General features: G+C 38.0%; 1 protein-coding gene across 3 annotated transcripts in view; it reads right to left on the minus strand.

Annotated features, from left to right (window-relative positions):
- The window catches only part of SEPTIN12 (septin 12), a 387,862-nt gene that overhangs the window by 57,831 nt on the left and 302,235 nt on the right, over positions 1 to 27,796 (minus strand). For all 3 annotated transcript variants that reach the window (XM_053694544.1, XM_053694546.1, XM_053694545.1), the window contains one exon: positions 7,596 to 7,790. In XM_053694544.1, the coding sequence (XP_053550519.1) occupies positions 7,596 to 7,790 (195 nt within the window). The remainder of the gene's footprint in view (positions 1 to 7,595; positions 7,791 to 27,796) is intronic.

Here is a 27,796-nt window from a genome sequence, read left to right on the forward strand (position 1 = left end):
GCACAACTATCTTCTATGGGTATAGTGGCGCGCTTGTGTAGAGTAGAAACCGCCCCCTCGACCTTGGGGACTGTCTGCCATCAGTCCTTTCTGGTGTCGACTATAGGAAAACAATTTTATAAATATGGGGGGAGGTACTAAAGGTATACCGGGCCTGTCCCATTCTGTACTAACAATGTACGCCACCCGCTTGGATATAGGAAAAGCTTCGGGGGGCCCCGGGGCCTCTAAGAACTTTTCCATTTTACATAGTGGTTCTGGAATGACCAGATAATCACAATCATCCAAATTGGATAACACCTCCTTAAGCAGAGCGCGGAGATGTTCCAACTTAAATTTAAAAGTAATCACATCAGGTTCAGCTTGTTGAGAAATGTTTCCTGAATCTGAAATTTCTCCCTCAGACAAAACCTCCCTGGCCCCCTCAGACTGGTGTAGGGGCCCTTCAGAAACCATATCATCAGCGTTCTCATGCTCTACAGAATTTTCTAAAACAGAGCAGTCGCGCTTTCACTGATAAGTGGGCATATTGGCTAAAATGTTTTTGATAGAATTATCCATTACAGCCGTTAAATGTTGCATAGTAAGGAGTATTGGCGCACTAGATGTACTAGGGGCCTCCTGTATGGGCAAGACTGGTGTAGACGAAGGAGGGGATGATGCAGTACCATGCTTACTCCCCTCACTTGAGGAATCATCTTGGGCATCATTTTTACTAAATTTTTTTATGACATAAAATACATATAGTTAAATGAGAAGGAACCTTGGTTTCCCCACAGTCAGAACACAATCTATCTGGTAGTTCAGACATGTTAAACAGGCATAAACTTGATAACAAAGCACAAAAAACGTTTTAAAATAAAACCGTTACTGTCACTTTAAATTTTAAACTAAACACACTTTATTACTGCAATTGCGAAAAAGTATGAAGGAATTGTTCAAAATTCACCAAAATTTCACCACAGTGTCTTAAAGCCTTAAAAGTATTGCACACCAAATTTGGAAGCTTTAACCCTTAAAATAACGGAACCGGAGCCGTTTTTATATTTAACCCCTTTACAGTCCCTGGAATCTGCTTTGCTGAGACCCAACCAAGCCCAAAGGGGAATACGATACCAAATGATGCCTTCAGAAAGACCTTTCTATGTATCAGAGCTCCACACACATGCAGCTGCATGCCATGCTGTCCTCAAAAACAAGTGCGCCATACCGGCGCGAAAATGAGACTCTGCCTATGCTTTGGGAAAGCCCCTAAAGAATAAGGTGTCTAAAACAGTGCCTGCCGATATTATTATATCAAAATACCCAGATAAAATGATTCCTCAAGGCTAAATATGTGTTAATAATCAATCGATTTAGCCCAGAAAAAGTCTACAGTTTAAATAAGCCCTTGTGAAGCCCTTATTTACAATCGTAATAAACATGGCTTACCGGATCCCATAGGGAAAATGACAGCTTCCAGCATTACATCGTCTTGTTAGAATGTGTCATACCTCAAGCAGCAAGGGACTGCAAACTGTTCCCCCAACTGAAGTTAATTGCTCTCAACAGTCCTGTGTGGAACAGCCATGGATTTTAGTTACGGTTGCTAAAATCATTTTCCTCATACAAACAGAATTCTTCATCTCTTTTCTGTTTCTGAGTAAATAGTACGTACCAGCACTATTTGAAAATAACAAACTCTTGATTGAATAATGAAAAACTACAGTTAAACACTAAAAAACTCTAAGCCATCTCCGTGGAGATGTTGCCTGTACAACGGCAAAGAGAATGACTGGGGTAGGCGGAGCCTAGGAGGGATCATGTGACCAGCTTTGCTGGGCTCTTTGCCATTTCCTGTTGGGGAAGAGAATATCCCACAAGTAAGGATGACGCCGTGGACCGGACACACCTATGTTGGAGAAATGTAAACTAAGAAAGTCAATCCTACTGAAAATACAGTGGGGCAAAAAAGTATTTAGTCAGCCACCAATTGTGCAAGTTCTCCCACTTAAGAACATGAGAGAAGTCTGTAATTTTCATCATAGGTATACCTCAACTATCAGAGACAAAATGTGGAAACAAATCCAGACAATCACATTGTCTGATTTGGAAAGAATTTATTTGCAAATTATGGTGGAAAATAAGTATTTGGTCACCTACAAACAAGCAAGATTTCTGGCTCTCACAGACCTGTATCTTCTTCTTTAAGAGGCTCCTCTGTCCTCCACTCATTACCTGTATTAATGGCACCTGTTTGAACTTGTTATCAGTATAAAAGACACCTGTCCACAACCTCAAACAGTCACACTCCAAACTCCACTATGGTGAAGACCAAAGAGCTGTCGAAGGACACCAGAAACAAAATTGTAGACCTGCACCAGGCTGGGAAGACTGAATCTGCAATAGGCAAGCAGCTTGGTGTGAAGAAATCAACTGTGGGAGCAATAATTAGAAAATGGAAGACATACAAGACCACTGATAATCTCCCTCTATCTGGGGCTCCACCCAAGATCTCACCCTGTGGGGTCAAAATGATCACAAGAACGGTGAGCAAACATCAAAGAACCACACGGGGGGACCTAGTGAATGACGTGCAGAGAGCTGGGACCAACGTAACAAAGGCTACCATCAGTAACACACTACGCCGCCCGGGACTCAGATCCTGCAGTGCCAGACGTGTCCCCCTGCTTAAGCCAGTACATGTCCGGGTCCATCTGAAGTATGCTAGAGAGCATTTGGATGATCCAGAAGCAGATTGGGAGAGTGTCATATGGTCAGATGAAACCAAAGTAGAACTGTTTGGTAGAAACACAACTCGTCGTGTTTGGAGGAGAGAGAATGCTGAGTTGCAACCAAAGAACACCATACCTACAGTGAAGCATGGGGGTGGCAACATCATGCTTTGGGGCTGTTTCTCTGCAAAGGGAACAGGATGACTGATCCATGTACATGAAAGAATGAATGGGGCCATGTATCGTGAGATTTTGAGTGCAAACCTCCTTTCATCAGCAAGGGCATTAAAGATGAAACGTGGCTGGGTCTTTCAGCATGTCAATGATCCCAAACACACCGCCCGGGCAATGAAGGAGTGGCTTCGTAAGAAGCATTTCAAGGTCCTGGAGTGGCCTAGCCAGTCTCCAGATCTCAACCCCATAGAAAACCTTTGGAGGGAGTTAAAAGTGCGTGTTGCCCAGCGACAGCCCCAAAACATCACTGCTCTAGAGGAGATCTGCATGCAGGAATGGGCCAACATAACAGCAACAGTGTGTGACAACCTTGTGAAGACTTACAGAAAACGTTTGACCTCTGTCATTGCCAACAAAGGATATATAACAAAGTATTGAGATGAACTTTTGATATTGACCAAATACTTATTTTCCACCATAATTTGCAAATAAATTCTTTCCAAATCAGACAATGTGATTGTCTGGATTTGTTTCCACATTTTGTCTCTCATAGTTGAGGTTTACCTATGATGAAAATTACAGGCCTCTCTCATCTTCCTAAGTGGGAGAACTTGCACAATTGGTGGCTGACTAAATACTTTTTTGCCCCACTGTATGTTAGTTAATTCCATGCATGTGCTTGCATTGCAACATCTATTTATGTTATGTTTTTAAAGGGACGTGAAACACTTTTTTTTTTCATGATTCAGACAGAGACTACAATTTTACACAACTTTCTAATGTATTAGCATTATATAACTTGCTTCATTTACTTGTTATCCTTTGTTGAAGAAGCAGCAATGCACTACTGGGAGTTAGCTGAACGCATTGGGTGAGGCATTTATGTGCAGCTACCAATTAGCAGCCCTGAGCCTACCTAGCTATGCTTTTCAACAAAGGATAACAAGAGAACAAAATAAACGAGATAACAGATGTAAATGTAAAAACTCTTTAAAATCAAATGATTTATCTGAATAAAAAAAAAAGGTTTCAATTCCCTTTTATAAGAAAGGGAAGCTGATATATAAATAGTTTATTTTTTCCCATAAAAACTCACTGGAGGCAAAACTACAGGGCATGCAGATTCTATCTATAATATATAGTGAAGATGGAAAGTGCAGAAGTGTCTATGTTTCGGGGGGGGGGGGGGGACAAGAAACTATAAGTGTGGGCATTTTTACCAAAAAACTAACACACAAAACTAGTTGTTTTTAGTTTAATATTATAAAACAAGTTTATTTGATAAACATATATTTGATACAAGATGAAACCAAAGAAGCTTCTTGTACACCACAGGCAAATCATTTCAAAAGTTATTTTAAATTAGATGTCCTGTGCCCCTCTAGGGACCAGCAGTGTTCAACAAATCTGTTTAAAAATTAAGAGCCAGTAAGATTATTTAGGATCCCAGCATACTTTTAGGAGCCAGATAGTTGTATTTGTACATAGATATATGGAGAATAACCCAAAAAGTTAGGAGTCAGGGGTAAAATTCTAGAAGAGAATGTGGCTCCTGGGTTTGTCGAGCCCTGGATTAGAACTATAAAGGTTCTTAAAAACCCTTTGAACCCTTTAAATACCTGCTGGACGTGTATACTGAGAATAATGTTTGAGTGTGCACTGGCATTGTCCCTGCCTTGCTGTATACATAAACAGAGCGATTGTGTTATATATAGGGAGGCGCAGAATTTCACACACTTTGGTGTTTAAGGCTCTAAATGGAAAGCTAGTCAGATAATCACTATTTCCTGTCTCCCTTGGTAAATATTAAATTAAATAACACACTAGTTAATAGAAGACAGAAATGATCTTGATAGTGTTCATCACCAGTGCTTATGTTTATCCCATATATATAATCTGCTTTGCTCTTCTAAATAAAGGGACACTGTACTGTCCCCTTAAAGGGACAGTTTACTGTAAAATTGTTTTTATATTAATGTATTTTCAATGACTTGTTATACCAGCTGCAGAGTATAAAATGTAGGAGAAATTGCATTTTCAAGTTTATTTGTGTATATGAAGTAGCTGGTTTTGTGCTTTTAAACCACAGCCTATTACAATGGGTTGAGCTTCAGGTGATATCAGATCTCATTATGTTATCACTTTGTGCACACACACTATTATTATTTTTTTAAGAAATAGATGTTTTTATTAATTGAAACCACAACCCAGTAAAATGGTTGAGCTGTCAGATAAATCAGATTTAATTATTGTATCACTCTCTGTACACACATATGCTTCTTTATATTATCTCTGTCTGTATATCAAAGCCCAATACTTAGAGAAAAGTATTGAAAATTAACATTTTATTGCTTATCTATCCTACCTCCCACTGGGAGTGTAATTTATTCTGCTGGTTATGTTTATTTACACAGCTTGTCAATAGCCAGTACTTTAGTATAGACACTTTCAGTATAGGTAGGGATACCACAGGCAAAATCAACTATTTCAAATGCAGATTTTAACGTAAAGGAGCTATTTATAAACAATTTAATACACTCCAGCTGGTAAAATGGATAATTGGGAACAAATTAAAGGGGGGAAACTTAGGGTAAACTGTCCCTTTAACTTTTCATAGATGTGTGCCTCTAACTTCTTTTTTTAAAGGAACCGTAAAGTCAAAATAAAGGGACAGTCTACTCCAGAATTTGTATTGTATAAAAAAAGATTATCCCTTTATTATCCATCCCCTAGTTTTGCATTAACAACACTGTTATATTAATATACTTTTTACCTCTGTGATGTCCTTGTATCTAAGCCTCTGCAGACTGCCCCCTTATCTCAGTTCTTTTGAAAGACTTGGATTTTACCCAATCAGTGCTGGCTCATAAATATATCCACGGGAGTGAGCACAATGTTATCTATATGGCACACATGAACTAGCGCTGTCTAGCTGTGAAAAGCTGTCAAAATGAACTGAGATAAGAGGCGGCCTTCAAGGGCTAAGAAATTATCATATGAGCCTACCTAGGTTTAGCTTTCAACAAAGAATAGCAAAATAACACAGCAAATGTGATGATAAAAGTAAATTGGAAAGTTGTTTAACATTACAGATCCTATCTCAATCATGAAAGTTTATTTTTGACTAAACTGTCCCTTTAAAGCCTTGTGGAATTTACTTTCCCTTTTACTACCCAAAACGGGGCAAACACAGCTATTTCTAATGACAAAAATAAAGGTAAATGAAAGCTATTTGAAAACAATGCAATACACTCCAGGTGGTGAAATGGATCATTAAAGGGACAGTAAACACCAGAATTTTTGTTGTTTAAAAAGGTAGATAATCCCTTTATTCCCCATTCCCCAATGTTGCATAACCAACACAGTTATAATAATATACTTTTTACCTCTGTGATTAACTTGTATCTATGGCTCTGCAAACTGCCCCTTTATTTCAGTTCTTTTGACAGACTTGTATTTTTAGCCAATCAGCGTTTGCTCTTAGGAGCTTCACATGCCTGAGATGAATGTTATCTATATGAAAAACATGAACTAACACCCTCTAGTGGTGAAAAACTGTCAAAATGCTTTCAGATTAGAGGTGGCCTTCAAGGTCTAAGAAATTAGCATATATACCTCCTAGATTTAGCTTTCAACTAAGAATATCAAGAGAACAAAGCAAAATTGGTAATAAAAGTAAATTGGAAAGTTGTTTAAAATTACATGCCCTATTTAAATCATGAAAGTTTTTTTTTTTTTTACTTGACTGTCCCTTTAAAGAGAATATGTTTACACTCACAGTCCCTTTAAAGCAGGACTGATATTTTTAAAGCTGTTTAATATAGAGGTTTTGGGAATCAGCCAAAATCTCTCCATTCCAAAGAGACTTAGGGGCAGGTTTCTCATCCATGCAAGGAACCTGTCCTTCCCCTTGATAGCTTTGTTTGCACACTCTCTTTTATTGACTCTTTCATATCTGTCCTTAAAGAGACATTAAAGTCAAAATAAACCTTCATGTTTCAGATAGAGCAAACAAGTTTAAACAACTTTCCAATTTACTTCTATAATCAAATATGCTTTGTTTTCTTGGTATCCTTTGTTGAAAAAGCATACCTAGTAGGTAGGCTCAGCAATGCACTACTGGGAGCTAGCTGCCGATTGGTGGTTGCACATATGTCTCTTATCGTTGGCTCTTACAATGTTCAGCTAGCTCCCAGTAGTGCATTGCTGCTCCCTCAACAAAGAATACAGAGAGAATGAGTCAAAATGAATAACAGAAGTAACTTAAAAAATGGTTTTAAATTGTATGTTCTATCTGAATCATGAAAAAAAAAAAAAAAATACGTACATGTCCCTTTAATTATCCTTCGCAGAAGACATAGAAAAAAGAAAAACCTAACTTCAAACATGGAGGCACTAATTTATTTATGGAAATAAAGAAAACCGACAATAACTAAATTACAGAAAAGGGGACATAATAAATAATAAAAGTATATTGCAAAGTAATTTACTACACATATTTATTAAACAGTTTGTGTTACAAACTGATTAATGTCCCTTTAGCAAGCGGATAAACATATTAGCGCTGCAGAATCTGTTGGCGCTGTACAGATAACTGATAATAACAACATATGACATTTCATGTGTCACTAATACATCTGATGATAACTTACAATGAATCGCTTTGCCTGGTTTAGCCGCACAAGCTGTTAAGTCTTTGATACCCACCTACCACCATGATGTTAAACTCAAAGCCGTTTTTCACGGCTTTCCTTCTCATCTGGTCAAGCACAGAGTCAATGCCCACATAACCAAAAGGTTCCCGGCCCAATTCCTCGTAATCTTCAGGCATTTGTACTCCAGGGTGCATAGAGCCGAGCGTCTCCATTCTAGTGCTTGGGCTGCCAATAGTAGGGCTATGATCTGAGGAAAGAGGAAGGCAACGTGAGAACAGGAATCAAACTGGTCAGCAAAAAAAAAAGCAGAATTATCCAGCATGTATAGTATTAACCCCTCTGCTACTGAAAAAGAATTGTGCAGCAATATTAAAGGGACAGTATACACTCATTTTCACATAACTGCATGTAATAGACACTACTATAAAGATGAATATGCACAGATACTGATATAAAAATTCTGTATAAAACCTTTTAAAAACTTACTTAGAAGCTCCCAGTTTAGCACTGTTGATGAGATAAGCCTGGGACACCCACTGAAAGGGGATGAGAGCCGAACCTCCACCCTCCCCTGCATATGAAAAGACCTATTATACAGAAGCAGTCTGAAGTCTGTATACATCAGTATACATCTATAACTTTGGGGCTTGGTTAGGAGTCTGAAAATCATTGCAATGTTATGTAAAAATAAGCAAAACTATACATTTTTCCAAAAACACCCCAGATGGTCTATATAAATGGATCATCTACAAAACATGTATGCAAAGAAAAAATATAGTGTATAATGTCCCTTTTAAAGAGCCAGCACACTTAACTTACAAAGTTACCTCTTGAAAGCAATACTGATTAATATGATAGAATTTGTTCATGGATATCTTGTAAAGAAGGGGGCTATGGGGACAGGACAAGAGGTGAGAGAGATAGCTGAGAGAATTTGCAGAGGGTCAAAATAGCAGATCAGTCTGATGCTGAAAAATGTTGGTGGTGGGGGGGGGGGGCACTGGGAGGGAAGTGCATGCTGAGATATACTGTACGTATATAACATATATAACTTATAAACATAATGTACAGGCAGTCACTGATGTTAACATGTACATAAGCGATACACTTATTTCCCTGTCCCCATAGCCCCCCTGCTTTACAAGATATCTATAGACAAACTATATCATATTAAAGGGATATTAAATACAAAAAAATATATTTCATGATTCAGAAAGAGCATGCAAATTTAAGCAACTTTCTAATTTACAACTATTATCATTTTTTATTCATTCTCTTGTTATCATTGTTTAAAAAGCAGGAATGTAAAGCTTAGGAGCCGGCCTATTTTTGGTTCAGACCTGGGTTACACTTGCTTATTGGTGGCCAATAAGAAAGCACTATCCAGGGTGCTGAACCTAAAATGGGACGGCTTCCAAGCTCTACATTCCTGCATTTTAAATAAAGATAGTAAGAGAACGAAGAAAAATTTATAATAGGAGTAAATTACAAAGTTGCTTAAAAATACATGCTCTATCTGAATCATGAAGAAGAAAAAATTGTGTTAAGTGTCCCTTTAATCAGTATTGCTTCAGACGAGGAAGAGAGGTAACTCTCGAAAGCTTGTCTTTTACTATGTTTTGTTAGTCCAATAAAAAAGTTATTACTGCATACTGCAATATTCTTGTTATTTTGATATTCAACAACTAGACTAATACGGCTACTACAATCTATATTTTATAAATATAAATATATATATATATATATATATATATACACACACACACATATTATATATATATAATTTATTACGGTTTAGTGCCGTTGTGGATGTACAAAATTACTGACTGGCAATTGGCGCAAATGCAGAGCTACTCGCTGGCCTACAGTTTTTCAGTGTGGGCGGGGCTAAGGGAACCGGCGGCTCAACAGCCGCACCAATCAGCGATCATGTCCCAATAAATAAAAATTTGAAGCATATTAAGAGCCACAGTGAAGGGGAAATAGTGGACGTGTCTAAGTAACCGGCGGCCCGCCGGGCATATGCCCGGTATGCCCTATGGTCAGTCCGGGCCTGATTACAGTGCTCAAAATTTTAGGTACTACGCTACTAGCCATGCCAAAATTTAACTTTGTCACTCGCCATTTTTGATCCCACCCACTACCCGTCCACACCACACCTACTAGTCCACCCCTTCTTTGCATATGTTTAGCCATTGTGAAACACCTTATTGTGCAGTAATTTGTAATATTGCTTTTATTTTATACCATAACAAATTAAATAATGTTACATACAGTAATAAATTATCACAAATAAATGCACAGCAGTTAGCAACATCAACTTGGGGAAGACAACAAACAGCTGGATAGAAAAAGGAAGTTGTTAAACTTAGAGAATGCAGAGATTGCTGACAGTCATGAAAGGTCATAGCAGACCTGGAGATTTTTTATTTTTTTTAATAATTATCATCTCTCCCTTCTCTCTCTTAAAGGACCACTCAATACAGTAGAATTGTATAATTATCACGTGCATAATAAAAAGACAGTGCAATAACATTTACTCTGAATTTCAACAAAGCAGTAGATTTTTTTCTGACAAATTATTTTTTTTCCTATTTGCCGGCTCCCTTTATCATGTGACAGAAATCAACCAATCACAGACTAGTATATGTATACACTATGAATTTGTGCACATGCTCAGTAGGAGATAGTGCCTCAAAAAGTGTGTATATAAAAAGAATGTGCAAAATTTGATGATAGAAGTTAATTGGACAGTTTCTTAAAACGACATGCTTTATCTCAATCATTAAAGTTTAATTTAGGGACACTAAACCCCCATTTTTTCTTTTATGATTCAGATAGAGCATACACTTTTAAGTATTAATTTTTCTTCGTTCTCTTATCTTTATTTAAAAAGCAGGAATGTTATGCATAGGAGCTGGCCCATTTTTGGTTGAGAACCTGGGTTATGCTTGCTTATTGGTGGGTAAATGTAAGACTCCAATAAGCAAGTGCTATCCATGGTGCTGAACCTAAAATGGGCTGGCTGCTAAGATTTACATTCCTGCTTTGAAAATAAAGATAGCAAGAGAACGAAGAAAAAATGATAATAGGAGTAATTTAGAAAGTTGCTTGAAATTTCCTGCTCTGAATCATGAAAGAAAAAAATTGGGTTCAGTGTCCCTTTAACTATCTTTCTCCACTTCTTCCTCTCTTCAATTTTTCTTTTAACCATCTCCCTTCTCTACAGGCCATATCTTCTCTTTCTCTTCTCTCATATCTCTTCACTCTTTTTTCTCTCTCTCCATTCTCTCTTAACTCTATCTCTTCTCCAATCTTTCTCTCTCTGCCCCCTTTTACCCTCTCAGAAGTAAAATTCTAAGCACTAATGGGGTCTCTACAGCAGTAGGAGTGTACATTTTGCAAATACAATGTGCTAACGTTGCTACTTTAAAACAAATACCAGACTTCGGACAGTGAATGAACAGGGAGTTCAGACTTCACTCACTAACTTTCACTCGCCACTGTTAAAGTTTCAATCGCCAATGGCTAGTGGAAATTTTGAGCCATAAGTATCACCACCTCTGCCATCTCATTACAGGTAATATTTGTAATCGTCATGTAAAAACTAGTAATTACAAGAGGGTACTGCAAAATAAATTAAGCACTGTAAATAAATTTGCCCTTCTGTTTTTCTCGAAGTCATTGAGCACAAGATATCATTCAAGAATCAAGTGATGATAAACTTGCCCGCAATACAAAGAAAAAATGAAATCCTCGCAATATTTTTATTTAAGTTTGTTTTACTGTGCCCAATTAAAGTTAATCGTTCACATTACCCCTTCTAACTCATGCAGCTCTGTCCGTCCTTTCTTAAAGTACCTTTTTGTTCCCTTTAGTGATGTTTTGCTGGTTTAGCCAATCCGATTGCATGCCGTACGGCACTGGATTAAAAAAAAAAACTTGTTGCAGAGCTGTGCATGTGCTCCCATTCCCCTTCCACTAACGTGCATTGCTGTCTATTACCTACCTCACTAAACAACAGAAACAGAAAATGTCGGGACAAAAGAAACAAACAAATACGTTATCGATTAAAAGTGTTGTTTATTAAAAATAGGATTACAAATAAAAAATATGTACTTTGCGGTTTTAGTATTGATGTAAGAAAAGTTTTTCAAATTGATTAAATTTACCATCACATTAATCTAAGTGCATATACAGTAAACTACTGCACTTTTACAAAATTTGGTACAAATACACACGCTGAATTACCTAATGAGAAGTACGGAAATGCTTTTTTGTAGGCAAATTACTGGTGTCTGTTTACGGTTCAGTGGTACTGAGGGCCGCTCAAAAAAAAAATTAGAGGTAGTTTATATTGCACTAGTTTAAAGGGACATTTTAGTGCAAAATATAAATGATCTAATTTGTTAGAGTTTGAAATTTGTAGTGACCCTTGTTCAGAATAGCAAACATCTCAGATCAACATTCTATCAGCTGTCTAATCAAAAATATTTACCGCTCCTCGGTCACAAACCATTCAGATTCTATGTTGTTAAAGAGGGCATGCGCACTAACAACATAGCCATCAGATTGTTGGACACTTGTTAGAGCGCATGCGTCTACAAATGCCGTTTGCTGATCTGATATGTTCACTATTTTGTTAGAACACCCCTTGCTTTCTATTCATTTAAACATCCCAAAAGGGTTCAACAGATAAATGGACATGAAATCCCAATTTTTTCATTCATGATTCAGATTAGCATACGATTTTAAACAACTTTCCAATTAATTCTATTATCAAATGTGCTTCAATCCCATGGTATCATTTGTTGAAGGAGCAGCAATAGATTACTGGTAGCTAGACTAACACATCTGATGAACCAATGCCAGAAGGTATATATGTGCATCCACCAATCAGTAGCAAGCTAATAGTAGTGCATAGCTGCTCCTTTTCTACAAAGGATACAAAAAGAACAAATCAAATTAGATAATAAAAGTAAATTAGAAAGATGTTTAAAAGTATATGCTCTATATAAATCATGAAAAAAAATGTTGGATTTCATATCCCTTTAAGTCAGAACCTACAGCACAGGTAACACCAGGTATAAATAATAGTCTGTTAGCTAATTAGAGGTGGCATATGCATGTAGGCCCCATCACTGACAAGGCTCCGAAAAGACCTGCAATGAGTTGTAGATTCAGAGAGGAACAATGTGTTTAACTATTTCAAGGGACACTAAACCCAATTTTTTTCTTTCATGATTCAGAGAATTTTAATCAACTTTCTAATGTACTCCTATTATCAATTTTTATTTGTTCTCTTGCTATTTTTATTTAAAAAGCAGGAATGCAAAGCTTAGGAGACAGACCATTTTAGGTTCAGCACCCTGGATAGCGCTTGCTCTTTGGTGACTAGATACAACCAACCAATAAGCAAGCGTAACCCAGGTTCTGAAACAAAAATGGTCCGGCTCCTAAGTTTTACATTCCTGCTTTATTTTTAAATAAAGATAGCAAGAGAATGAATAAAAATTGATCATAGGAGTAAATGAGAAAGTTACTTAAAATTGTGTGCTCTGTTTGATTCATGAAGGAAAGTTTTGGATTTAGTATCCCTTTAACGATACAGTGGAACTGCATAATTAACAAGTGAATAATAAAGACAATGCAAAAGCACGTACTCTTTATTTCAACTAAGCAGTAGACAAATGTTTTTTCCCCACATTCATGTGACAGTCATCAGCCAATCACAGGCTCATATGAACTGTGAACTCTTGCACATGCTCAGTAGGAGCTGCTGCCTTAGAAACTGTGTATATAATGAGACTGAGCAAAATTTGATAATGGAAGTAAATTTGAAGGTCTCTTAAAATTGCATGATCCATCTGAATCATGAAAGTTTAATTTTGCTTTAGTGTCCCTTTTAGACAAAAAATAAATCCTCTAATTACATGATCGAACCAGTTAAAGGGTGTCATTTATTTGTTAGAATATCGCTTTAAGGAGACGTATTACTCAAATTATTTCTATCACTCCTATTAACCCTTTCCCGACAGGGTTAAAGTGTCTACATCGGAACAACTGTCCCGATGTAGACAAATTGAAACCACCCGATCGTGCACACGATCGCGAGATTTCAATTATTGGATCGTGTCTGGGGGGACGTCCCTACAACCCTAGGAACGCCCTCCAGACCGCGATCAAATCCTGGAAGCACAGAAGGCTTCAGGACAGCCATTAGCTATGACGTTCTATTCCGTCATAACGGCTTTAAAGCCCAGTGTAATTATGACGGAATAGAACGACATAACGCCATTAAAAGGTTAAAGGGACATTGTACTCAAATTTTTTCTTTTGTAATTCAAAAAGAGCATGCAATTTTAAGCAACTTTCTAATTTACTCCTATTATCAATTTTTCTTCGTTCTCTTGCTATCATTATTTGAAAAAGAAGGCATCTAAGCTTTTTTTTTGGTTTCAGTACTCTGGACAGCACTTTTTTATTGGTGGATGAATTTATCCACCAATCAGCAATGACAACCCAGGTTGTTCACCAAAAATGGGCCGGCATCTAAACTTACATTCTTGCATTTCAAATAAAGATACCAAGAGAATGAAGAAAATTTGATAATAGGAGTAAATTAGAAAGTTGCTTAAAATTTCATGCTCAATCTGAATCACAAAAGAATTTTTTTGGGTACAGTGTCCCTTTAAAGAACAGCTTTTAAACAAATTTTACTTTTTTTTTTCTTTACACTTTCTGATGAAGAACTTGACTGTGTGCAACGAGATCCTGGGACTCTATAACTCATTGGCTGTTAGGGTCAGCTACCACATAAAAATGTTGGTTATTCAGCGAAAAAAAAAATGATGCAATATGTTAAAAGGAACTTATTTATTGCACTATTGCTTGTAGGTAAATATGCGTTTAACACCTGCAAAGGGGTTAAATACATAGTTGAAGGGACATGACAATTTTAAACAATTTTATTTCTATTATAAAATGTGCTTCGTTCTCTTTGTAGTATTTTTCGAAGGAGCAGCAATGCACTACTGGGAGCTATCAGAATACATCTAGTGAGCCAATGACTAGAGGCATATATGTTCAGCCAACAATCATCATTTAGTTCCCAGTAGTGCTTTGCTGCTCCTGACCCTACCTAGGTTGATTACAACTGTATGCTCTTGCTAAATCATGAAAGCTGAATTTTGACTTTTCAGTCAACTCCAGAGCAGCAATACTGGGACCTAGCTGATATGGTGAGCCAATGAAATTAGGCATATGTGTGTAGCCCCCAATCAGCTGCTCCTGAGCCAACCTAGGTATGCATTTCAACAAAGGATACCAAAAGAACAAAGTATATTTTGACAACAGAAGTAAAATGAACAGTCTCTTAAATGTAAATGCTCTGTCTTAACTATGAAAGTTTAATATTGGAACATGCCAGCGCGTTACTCACAATATGATTGGTACAAGATGCGAGAAAACTCTCAATAAAGAATCTCTCATATGAACGAGCACCACAGCAGCATATTGCACTCACAAAGGATGTCTTATAACAAGCTGCTAACATCCTTTATGCACTGCACAGCTGAAGTGCTCAATTTCTAGAAAGCACTAAGCATCACAAATGTCATTTACACTCCCAGACATCATTTAAAAAGTAGATTTCATTTAAATATGATTTATTTTTTCCAGCATAAACATCTTATAAAATCATTTTTTTTAAATTATTATTTCAGTACAAAAGAAAGATTTTTACACATACAGAAAAAAGGAATCACACAATGCACCATCTGATTTATTAATCTTCATATTCCATAATGAAGCAGCCAATATTACACCAAGTCTGTATTTTGTATGACCACTGTACCTGCATAATTTAATTCTTTTTATTCCCAAAGGGATCTACAGCACATTGTGATGACAAGCGGAAGAATAAGCAGATCAGATCAATCGTACTGGGAATTTAGTGAATATTTAAGACTGAACCGTGAAGATGCAGATTTTTTTTCTGTTTTTTCAGTTGGTGGGTTTTATCCTAATCTTTTTCCACCTGCAATTACATATCACAATGACTTACCTTTTTATGCTGCCAAGAGGAGAAAGATGAACCTTTCCGTCCTTTAACTACATGAAGCCTCCAACTCCTTGTTCTTTGGTTCCCCAAAAATTGGTACCTTCCTGATAATATCGCAGGGTTTTTTCTTTATTTTTAAGTGTGGCCGGGTTGCAAAGTGTTTGTGGCTTGTTGCTGGCAAGCTGGACTCTCTCTCATCCTTTCTGTATTGAAGCCCCCCCACTGGGATCAGACAACAAAGAAAGCCCCTACGTTATAAGTACACGTGACTTGAATTGGAAATGGTAACCCTTTCATGGCTGAGGGGGTGGATAATACTGCACTGCACAACCCCCCCCCCCCACAACCACAAGATCATTGTTATCAATACAACTAGCATGTGAAGTACTGATTTGAAAGACAAAAATCTCATCAACATTGACACCATTAGTCTTTTAAACAAGACAAATCAGTTGCCACCGTTTATATGAATTTGACCAATTTGAAATTGTTACCTCTTTATTAAACCTGAAAAATTAGATTTAAAAAAAATATCTAAATGTGTCAAAATATTTCTGCATAAAATAAATATTATGTTAAATCTGTTATAAAATAGAGTTTTGTGTAATGTGGATCTGTGGGACAGAAGCTTACTGGGTGATAAGCAAAACTCCCAAAGTTCTATTGGTTGTTGTTTTTTTCCTTTACATCTGAATTACTAAAAATCTGTCCTTTTTTTAGATGTAGCATTTAAAAAATAAATAAAAATTATATATACACATATATATATACAATTTTATTTCACTTTGAATGTTGCCACCTAAGAACATTTTCCCTTAAAGGGATAAACCCAATTTTTTTCTCTTGTGATTCAGACAGAGGATACCCTTTTTTAAAAAAAAAATCCTATTTACTTCTATTATCAAATTTGCTTAATTTTCATGATATTCTGCGTTGACGAGATACCTAGGTTGGCATATGGAGCACTACATAGCAGGAAATAGCGCTTACCATCTAGTGCTCTTGTAAATGCATAACATTTTTGCAAAACTGCTACCATTTAGTGCCCTAGAAATGGTCCGGCTCCTAAGCAAACGTACCTGCTTTTTAACAAAAGATACCAAAAGAACAAAGACAAATTGATAATAGAAGTAGCAATAGAAAGTTGTTTAAAATTGCATGCTCTATCTAAATCATGAAAGAAAAATTTGGGGTTTCATATATGACATTTCACTCTCAGTCCACACATCACTACAAACAAACATGTTTTGTATATGCTGAGCTATGAAATATATTCAAAAGCCACAGAATAAAAAAAGATCTTCTGAAGCTTTGTATTAAGTAGATCATATCTGTTCTCTCATTTTAGTAGTTTGATTATGTTGTATCACTTTTCTTTATATTGCAGTGATTCACTAAAGAACAATGAGACAATGAGTAATTCATAGCCTGTCTGGTTCTAAAGTCTGCTAACAGCATGATAGGTAAATGCCACTTACAATTTAAATGACTGGGACACATATATGTAGTTTAAAGGGCAGTGAATTTGTATAGGTCTGCATTAAAAACAAGTTTAAATGTGTCACTTTGGTGAGTAGGGTTATTGTATCTTCTTAAAGGGACAATAAACACCTAGAGATTTTTATATACAATTTTTACTTATGCATAATGAAACAACCGTGCAATATATTTTCAATATTTATTTTGTACCCCTTTCATGTATTTTAGCTCTCAAACAGAGCAATTTCTAAATATCAGACCTTGAAATGCACCCTGCTGACTTCTTAAGACTATAAGTTTAATAAATGTGAAAAAAACCAGTGCGCCAAATACCTGTATATAAATAGAAGTGAAAAAACCAACATATAATGCAATGATATAAAAAAAAAAAAAATACCCCTATAATATATAAATACAGGAGTGAAAACTGCAAAATATATACAATGTGAAAAAAGTCCCAATCAAACCAATATAGTAGATGATGGAAATATGATATTGGACAGTTCGTCTAGTCCATAATCCAGATTCTGATATCTGGAACGGATGGCAGGCTGCTTCTTCGAAATTCTTGTCGGTGTCCCAAGATGTTATATTCTGCAGATGTAAAAGATAAAAAAAGAAGGCGCCACCATAGTGCACAATCAGATGATTAAAACACGCCAAATATACAAGTAAGACCGTACTTACAAGCTGTATGACACTTGAGAAGTGTCACAAATGCCTTCTGGACTGTTAGGAGTCGTCCAGCTAACTCACACTGGTGGATATCGGAGTAGCTCTGGAGTGTGGGAGCGGCGATAGCAAACAGCATGCAGTATCCAGCCACAGGCTTATCACAGAGCCGGATCGTCTATTACTTGTCCACTGTTAATAGTAGATGCACTAGTAATAGTAGATACACTAGTAGATACAATGTATCAAATGGATCAAAATGTTGAATTAAAATGTGAAATGTATGAATGAATAAAAGATGATTCGTGGCAAAAGTCTTGTAAAAGCAAACAGACTTTATTTGGAGTATAGCAGCACAACGTTTCTCGGTCTCTCCTGACCGTTTCCTCAGGTGCAATATACATAATAACTCGGCAATAAAAGTTCGTGGTTTTAATTATTATGTATATTGCACCTGAGGAAACGGTCAGGAGAGACCGAGAAACGTTGTGCTGCTATACTCCAAATAAAGTCTGTTTGCTTTTACAAGACTTTTGCCACGAATCATCTTTTATTCATTCATATATTTCACATTTTAATTCAACATTTTGATCCATTTGATACATTGTATCTACTAGTGTATCTACTATTACTAGTGCATCTACTATTAACAGTGGACAAGTAATAGACGATCCGGCTCTGTGATAAGCCTGTGGCTGGATACTGCATGCTGTTTGCTATCGCCGCTCCCACACTCCAGAGCTACTCCGATATCCACCAGTGTGAGTTAGCTGGACGACTCCTAACAGTCCAGAAGGCATTTGTGACACTTCTCAAGTGTCATACAGCTTGTAAGTACGGTCTTACTTGTATATTTGGCGTGTTTTAATCATCTGATTGTGCACTATGGTGGCGCCTTCTTTTTTTATCTTTTACTTCTTAAGACTATAACCCTGCTACATATCTGTCACTAATTGGCTTTATCAGATAACAACTGCAAAACAATGAACTTTTTACCAACTTTGGGCTAGATTAAGGGGCTGATTTATGAAGCAGCGGATGCTGCTTTCGACCCACTCCGCTTCAGTTCCGCCTTAAGCGGAAGTTAAGAAGCAGCGGTCCTAAGACTGATGCTCCTTAACTCGTCTGCCACCTCTGAGGTGGCGGACAGAAATCAGCCCGATCAAATACGATAGGGCTGATTGACACCCCCTGCTAGCGTTCGATTGGCCGTGAATTTGCAGGGGGCGGTACTGCACCAGCAGTTCACCAGAACTGCTGGTGCAATGATAAATGCCGACAGCGTATGCTGTCGGCATTTATCGATGTGTGGCGGACATGATACGCTACATTGTATCATGTCCATCCGCACAATAGTAAATTTACCCCTAAGAGTGGATTGCTATATATGGCTCCCGCTCGAACTCCACTAAAAGTAAGCTTTTGCATGTGCTGGGTAGCGCACGTATTACAAGTTAAAAATAAAATGTTGTCACACAAGTGCTAACATGACGCACGCAAAAAGCAAAACTTTGAATATTGCGACAGCATTAACGTATTTCCCCATAGATTTCAATGGAGCGTGGAAAAAAAAACCCACAACACCTTTACTTGTGCGCAAACCCGATCGTGTTTACTCAAGTGAGCTAACCTAACATGATATATTTATATTTTTGTTAGTCAGTACTCCAAATTGAGTAACAAAATAAATAGAATCATTTGCAAACATTGGCACATTTTAAGAACATATAACCCTAATGTTCATGAGTTTAAAGAACCACCTATGCCTGCGTTTAAGAGGGGGAAAAATTTGAAAGATCTTTTGGTACATGGAGATATTGGTCCATCTAAGACGCTTGTACAGAGATATATTGGGAGCAAGAATTTAGGTTGCTTCCCTTGTTTAGGCTGTTTGAATTGTAACAACATGATCAAGGGTTCCTTTTTTAGTCATTCTGGTACAGGTAAAAAATTTGAAATCAGGGGGCACTTTAATTGCAACACAGATTTTGCTGTGTACTATATTAATAAATGCCCTTGTGGATTGGGGTATGTGGGTGAGACCACCCGCACGGTCTGTGAAAGAATAACTCAGCACAAGAGTAGCATAAGAACAAACAAATTGGATGCCCCAGTGGCCAATCATTTTTTATCTGCAGGCCATAATCTTACCCAACTAAGGTTTCAGATATTATTAAAATATTGACCCCACATTGTCCATTCATTCCCAACTTACCCCCAGATCCCATAATAAAAACATACACATATAAGGCCGCAGATAGCTTTATTAACCAATGACAACAAATATATAAAACTTTATTTAAAAAAAACAACAGAGCTTGTCCTGCTAATCACTCCTCCAAGCACCAGGCACACCTCCCCATGTAAACCAACCTCTCCTGTCAACCCCAACAGGAGGTACCGAATGCCCACTCAATGGCATAAGCCAATAGCACCCAGGGCAAGCACCCCACCACATCTGCGACAAAAACTTCTAACCTAAAAAAACAGAGAGGGACACTTCAGCCGTGTGCTCCTGACAGGAAAATGGTGAAAAAAACCCCAGCTTAGCCCCCTTTTCTAACTTACCATCAACCCCACCCCTTGCCCTTTCCTTCAACTTTCATTCCCTCATTCTTCTATTTTTCCTCATACAGGGTTATTCCAATATCTAATTATATATAGGTATAAATATATTCAAATATATATAGGAATATCCATTTAAAAATACTTAGAACATATTATATTATGTAAAGAACATTGCATGTGAAATATTTACATTAAATACATAGTTAAACACTTTATTAAATCTAAATATTGCATAAATATGATTTTACATGTTTTCAGCTACTTGACTGCAAAAGGCTCTAATGTATATATATATATATATATATATATATATATATATATATATATATATATATATATATATATATATATATATACATACACACACACACATACATACATATACACACACATGTATTTATATGTGTATATATGTCTGTAAATACATATATACACACATATAAATACACACGTACACACATGTAAACACACACATATATATATATATATATATACACACACACACATATACATATTTAGACCTGTGTGTGTATGTATGTATGTATGTATCGCTATATTAAATCCCTTTGGAGTCCTTTTTTTAACACCTGAGACCTCATATATTTGAGCCCTTATACTTTTTATTGCAATTTTTTGAATAATATTTATCAGATAGTGTTATTATGAGTGTAACTGCACTTTTAAATGTATTTTTAATGTGCTTTGTGCAACTTTTTAGTTGAGTGCAACAGTTAAACAGAGCTCTGAAGTTGCGTTAAATTTAATTGTGTTCGTTTGAACGCACTTACTTTCAGCTTATAATACACGCTACTTCTGACGTGCGCAAAGAGCCACGATAAACCCAATATTGCTTGCGCACAACTGTTATAGCACCATTCGTAATCTTGCCGTTTATGACTGTGACTGGCCTTGTTGTCTGTGAACTAAAGCCCAGATTGGCTCCTCCAAATAAGTCAAATGGTAGGTGGAGTTTGGAAATTGAAAAATGATTACAGCAAGCAAGATGTTAATTTGTTTTAAACATGTTTTGACTTCACTGATATGTTATTCTATAGCAAGAAAACAGTAATGGATTGTAATTGTAAGGTGTTTACCCTTTAATCGTGGCTGATTAGCGCTAACTGTAAATACATTTTCGCATTGCTCTAAGGAATTACATAACTTGCGGCTAGATTAAGAGTTTTGCGTTATGAGGGGGGCGGTGCTAACTTGCACGTTATTGTCACCGCTCACTTACCTACAGCGCTGGTATTACAGGTATTCCTAAACCCAGCGTTATTAGGCAAGAAGTGAGCGTAGAGCAAAATTGAGCTCCATACCGCACTCCAATACCAGCACTGCTTAAGTCAGCGGTGAGTTGGTTGTACGTGCTCATGCACGATTTCCCCATAGACATCAATGGGGAGAGCCGGCTGAAAAAAAGCCTAACACCTGCAATAAAGCAGCGTAAAGCTCCGTAACGCAGCCCCATTGATTCCTATGGGGAAACAAAATTTATGTTTACACCTAACACCCTAACATGAACCCCGAGTCTAAACACCCCTAATCTTACACTTATTAACCCCTAATCTGCCGCCCCCGACACCTACATTATACTTATTAACCCCTAATCTGCCGCTCCGGACATCGCCGACACCTACATTATACTTATTAACCCCTAATCTGCTGCCCCCACATCGCCGACACCTACATTATATTTATTAACATGAACAAGATAATCCACACAAGCGGAAAGGATCCAGCAGTAAATGGACCGAGGATATAGAGTTAAAAGATATCTTTATTGTAGCAAACAGCCGTAAAAGTATACTGTGACAAGTCACAGAATGTAACAATATCACAGCCAGATTCGTGTCAGCCTGCCAACTTAGTAGCTAGACATCCAACATGTTTTGTGCCGTTACAGCACTTCATCAGGGATCTTATATTTATTAACCCCTAATCTCCCGCCCCAATGTCGCAGCAACCTACCTACACTTATTAACCCCTAAGCTGCCGCCCCCAACGTCGCTGCCACTATAATACACATATTAACCCCTAAACCACCGCACTCCCGCATCGCAAACACTACTTAAATATTATTAACCCTTAATCTGCCATCCCTAACATCGCCGCCACCTACATACATTTATTAACCCCTAATCTGCCGCCCCCAACGTCGCTGCCACTATACTAAATGTATTAACCCCTAAACCTAAGTCTAACCCTAACCCCCCCTAACTTAAATATAATTAAAATAAATCTAAATAAAAATTACTATCATTACCTAAATAATCCATATTTAAAACTAAATACTTACCTATAAAATAAACCCTAAGCTAACTACAATATAACTAATATTTACATTGTAGCTAGCTTAGGATTTATTTTTATTTTACAGGCAACTTTGCATTTATTTTAACTAGGTAGAATAGTTACTAAATAGTTATTAACTATTTACTAACTACCTAGCTAATATAAATACAAATTTACCCGTAAAATAAAACCTAACTTGAGTTACACTAACACCTAACCTTATACTACAATTAAATAAATTACATAAATTAAATACAATTACCTAAATTACAAAAAAAAACAAACACTAAATTACACAAAATAAAAAACAAATTATCAGATTTAAACTAATCTAATAGCCCTATCAAAATAAAAAAAGCCTAAACTAAACTACCAATAGCCCTTAAAAGGGCGTTTTGCAGGGCATTGCTCCTAAGAAATCAGTTCTTTTACCTGTAAAAAAAATACAAACACCCCCCCAACAGTAAAACCCACCACCCACACAACCAACCCCCCAAATAAAATCCTAACTAAAAAAACCTAAGCTCCCCATTGCCCTGAAAAGGGCATATGGATGGGCATTGCCCTTAAAAGGGCATTTAGCTCTATTGCTGCCCAAATCCTAACCTAAACATAAAACCCACCCAATAAACTCTTAAAAAAAACTAACACTAACCCCCGAAGATCCACTTACAGTTTTGAAGACCGGACATCCATCCTCAACGAAGCCGGGAGAAGTCCTCAACGAAGTGGCAAGAAGTACTCAACAAAGCCGGGAGAAGTCTTCATCCAAGCCGGCAGAAGTGGTCCTCCAGACGGGCAGAAGTCTTCATCCAGACAGCATCTTCTATCTTCATCCATCCGGCGCGGAGCGGGTCCATCTTCAAGACATCCAGCATGGAGCATCCTCTTCTTCCGACGTCTAACGAAGAATGAAGGTGCCTTTAAATGACATCATCCAAGATGGCGTCCCTTAAATTCAGATCGGCTGATAGTATTCTATAAGCCAATCAGAATTAAAGGTGAAAAAGTCCTTTTGGCTGATGCAATCAGCCAATAGGATTGAGCTTCAATCCTATTGGCTGACCCAATCAGCCAATAGGATTGAGCTCGCATTCTATTGGCTGTTCCAATCAGCCAATAGAATGCAAGCTCAATCCTATTAGCTGATTGCATCAGCCAATAGGAATTTTTCACCTTTAATTCTGATTGGCTGATAGAATTCTAGGGACACCATCTTGGATGATGTCATTTAAAGGAACCTTCATTCTTCGTTAGACGTCGGAAAAGAGAATGCTCCCCGCCGGATGTCTTGAAGATGGACCCGCTCCGCGACGGATGGATGAAGATAGAAGATGCCGTCTGGATGAAGACTTCTGCCCGTCTGGAGGACCAGTTCTGCCGGCTTGGATGAAGACTTCTCCCGGCTTCGTTGAGGATGGATGTCCGGTCTTCAAAACAGTAAGTGGATCTTCGGGGGTTAGTGTTAGGTTTTTATAAGGGTTTATTGGGTGGGTTTTATTTTTAGGTTAGGGTTTGGGCAGCAATAGAGCTAAATGCCCTTTTAAGGGCAATGCCCATCCAAATGCCCTTTTCAGGGCAATGGGGAGCTTAGGTTTTTTAAGTTAGGATTTTATTTGGGGGGTTGGTTGGTTGTGTGGGTGGTGGGTTTTACTGTTGGGGGGGTTGTTTGTATTTTTTTTACAGGTAAAAGAGCCAATTTCTTTGGGGCAATGCCCCGCAAAAGGCCCTTTTAAGGGCTATTGGTAGTATAGTTTAAGCTAGGGGTTTTTTTTTGGGGGGGGGCTTTTTTTTTTGATCGGGCTATTAGATTAGGTGTAATTAGTTTAAATATCTGATCATTTGTTTTTTATTTTGTGTAATTTAGTGTTTGTTTGTTTTTTTGTAATTTAGGTAATTGTATTTAATTTATTTAATTGTAGTGTGAGGTTAGGTGTTAGTGTAACTCAGGTTAGGTTTTATTTTACAGGTAAATTTGTATTTATTTTAGCTAAATTAATTTGCGGTACGGCCAAAAAAGTGTGAGGGACAGCTGTACCTACAAGACTCGTAGTAGCAGCGGTAGTGAAAAAGCAGCGTTATAACCCATAACACTGCTTTTTTAATCATAACGCAAAACTTTTTGCAACATGCCTAGGTTACAGAATTTGCTTTTTGGCCTCCCTAGGGAACATGACATCTTTTTTATATAAAATCAAGAGGTGTATAAAGTCTCTTTAAGGCTCAATTACATTTACTGACTGAGGGGGTTCACAATTCAGATAGAGTATACAATTTTAAGCAACTTTCTAATTTACTCCTATTGTCAATTTTTCTTCATTCACTTTCTAATTTACTCCTGTTATCAATTTTTCTTCGTTCTCTTGGTATCTTTATTTGAAAAAGCAGGAATCTAAGCTAAAGAGCTGGCTCATATTTTGTTCAGCACCCTGGAAAGCGCTTGCTTATTGAAGGCTACATTTAGCCACCAATCAGCAAGTGCAACCCAGATCCTGAACCAAAAATGGGATAGCAAGAGAACAAAAAAAACTGATATGAGGAGTAAATTAGAAAGTTGCTTAAAATTGCATGCTCTATCAGAATCATGAAAGAAAGAAAAAAATTGGGTTTAGTATCCCTTTAAAAGGACAAGAAACTGAGGAGCCACAAATATACTATTTAAAGGGACACTAAACCCAATTTTTTTTCTGAGAAAATTTGATAATAGGAGTAAATTAGAAAATTGCTTAAAATTGCATGCTCCATCTGAATCATGAAAGAAAAAAACAGAATTTATGTTTACCTGATAAATTTCTTTCTCCAACGGTGTGTCCGGTCCACGGCGTCATCCTTACTTGTGGGATATTCTCTTCCCCAACAGGAAATGGCAAAGAGCCCAGCAAAGCTGGTCACATGATCCCTCCTAGGCTCCGCCTACCCCAGTCATTCGACCGACGTTAAGGAGGAATATTTGCATAGGAGAAACCATATGGTACCGTGGTGACTGTAGTTAAAGAAAATAAATTATCAGACCTGATTAAAAAACCAGGGCGGGCCGTGGACCGGACACACCGTTGGAGAAAGAAATTTATCAGGTAAACATAAATTCTGTTTTCTCCAACATAGGTGTGTCCGGTCCACGGCGTCATCCTTACTTGTGGGAACCAATACCAAAGCTTTAGGACACGGATGAAGGGAGGGAGCAAATCAGGTCACCTAAATGGAAGGCACCACGGCTTGCAAAACCTTTCTCCCAAAAATAGCCTCAGAAGAAGCAAAAGTATCAAACTTGTAAAATTTGGTAAAAGTGTGCAGTGAAGACCAAGTCGCTGCCCTACATATCTGATCAACAGAAGCCTCGTTCTTGAAGGCCCATGTGGAAGCCACAGCCCTAGTGGAATGAGCTGTGATTCTTTCGGGAGGCTGCCGTCCGGCAGTCTCGTAAGCCAATCTGATGATGCTTTTAATCCAAAAAGAGAGAGAGGTAGAAGTTGCTTTTTGACCTCTCCTTTTACCTGAATAAACAACAAACAAGGAAGATGTTTGTCTAAAATCCTTTGTAGCATCTAAATAGAATTTTAGAGCGCGAACAACATCCAAATTGTGCAACAAACGTTCCTTCTTTGAAACTGGTTTTGGACACAGAGAAGGTACGATAATCTCCTGGTTAATGTTTTTGTTAGAAACAACTTTTGGAAGAAAACCAGGTTTAGTACGTAAAACCACCTTATCTGCATGGAACACCAGATAAGGAGGAGAACACTGCAGAGCAGATAATTCTGAGACTCTTCTAGCAGAAGAAATCGCAACTAAAAACAAAACTTTCCAAGATAATAACTTAATATCAACGGAATGTAAGGGTTCAAACGGAACCCCCTGAAGAACTGAAAGAACTAAATTGAGACTCCAAGGAGGAGTCAAAGGTTTGTAAACAGGCTTGATTCTAACCAGAGCCTGAACAAAGGCTTGAACATCTGGCACAGCTGCCAGCTTTTTGTGAAGTAATACCGACAAGGCAGAAATCTGTCCCTTCAGGGAACTAGCAGATAATCCTTTTTCCAATCCTTCTTGAAGGAAGGATAGAATCCTAGGAATCTTAACCTTGTCCCAAGGGAATCCTTTAGATTCACACCAACAGATATATTTTTTCCAAATTTTGTGGTAAATCTTTCTAGTTACAGGCTTTCTGGCCTGAACAAGAGTATCGATAACAGAATCTGAGAATCCTCGCTTCGATAAAATCAAGCGTTCAATCTCCAAGCAGTCAGCTGGAGTGAAACCAGATTCGGATGTTCGAACGGACCCTGAACAAGAAGGTCTCGTCTCAAAGGTAGCTTCCAAGGTGGAGCCGATGACATATTCACCAGATCTGCATACCAAGTCCTGCGTGGCCACGCAGGAGCTATCAAGATCACCGACGCCCTCTCCTGATTGATCCTGGCTACCAGCCTGGGGATGAGAGGAAATGGCGGGAACACATAAGCTAGTTTGAAGGTCCAAGGTGCTACTAGTGCATCCACTAGAGCCGCCTTGGGATCCCTGGATCTGGCCCCGTAGCAAGGAACTTTGAAGTTCTGACGAGAGGCCATCAGATCCATGTCTGGAATGCCCCACAGGTGAGTGACTTGGGCAAAGATTTCCGGATGGAGTTCCCACTCCCCCGGATGCAATGTCTGACGACTCAGAAAATCCGCTTCCCAATTTTCCACTCCTGGGATGTGGATAGCAGACAGGTGGCAGGAGTGAGACTCCGCCCATAGAATGATTTTGGTCACTTCTTCCATCGCTAGGGAACTCCTTGTTCCCCCCTGATGGTTGATGTACGCAACAGTTGTCATGTTGTCTGATTGAAACCGTATGAACTTGGTCCTCGCTAGCCGAGGCCAGGCCTTGAGAGCATTGAATATCGCTCTCAGTTCCAGAATATTTATCGGTAGAAGAGATTCTTCCCGAGACCAAAGACCCTGAGCTTTCAGGGATCCCCAGACCGCGCCCCAGCCCATCAGACTGGCGTCGGTCGTGACAATGACCCACTCTGGTCTGCGGAACGTCATCCCTTGAGACAGATTGTCCAGGGACAGCCACCAACGGAGTGAGTCTCTGGTCCTCTGATTTACTTGTATCTTCGGAGACAAGTCTGTATAGTCCCCATTCCACTGACTGAGCATGCACAGTTGTAATGGTCTTAGATGAATACG

Source organism: Bombina bombina, chromosome 11 (genome assembly GCF_027579735.1).
Source record: "Bombina bombina isolate aBomBom1 chromosome 11, aBomBom1.pri, whole genome shotgun sequence".
Taxonomy (NCBI): domain Eukaryota; kingdom Metazoa; phylum Chordata; class Amphibia; order Anura; family Bombinatoridae; genus Bombina; species Bombina bombina.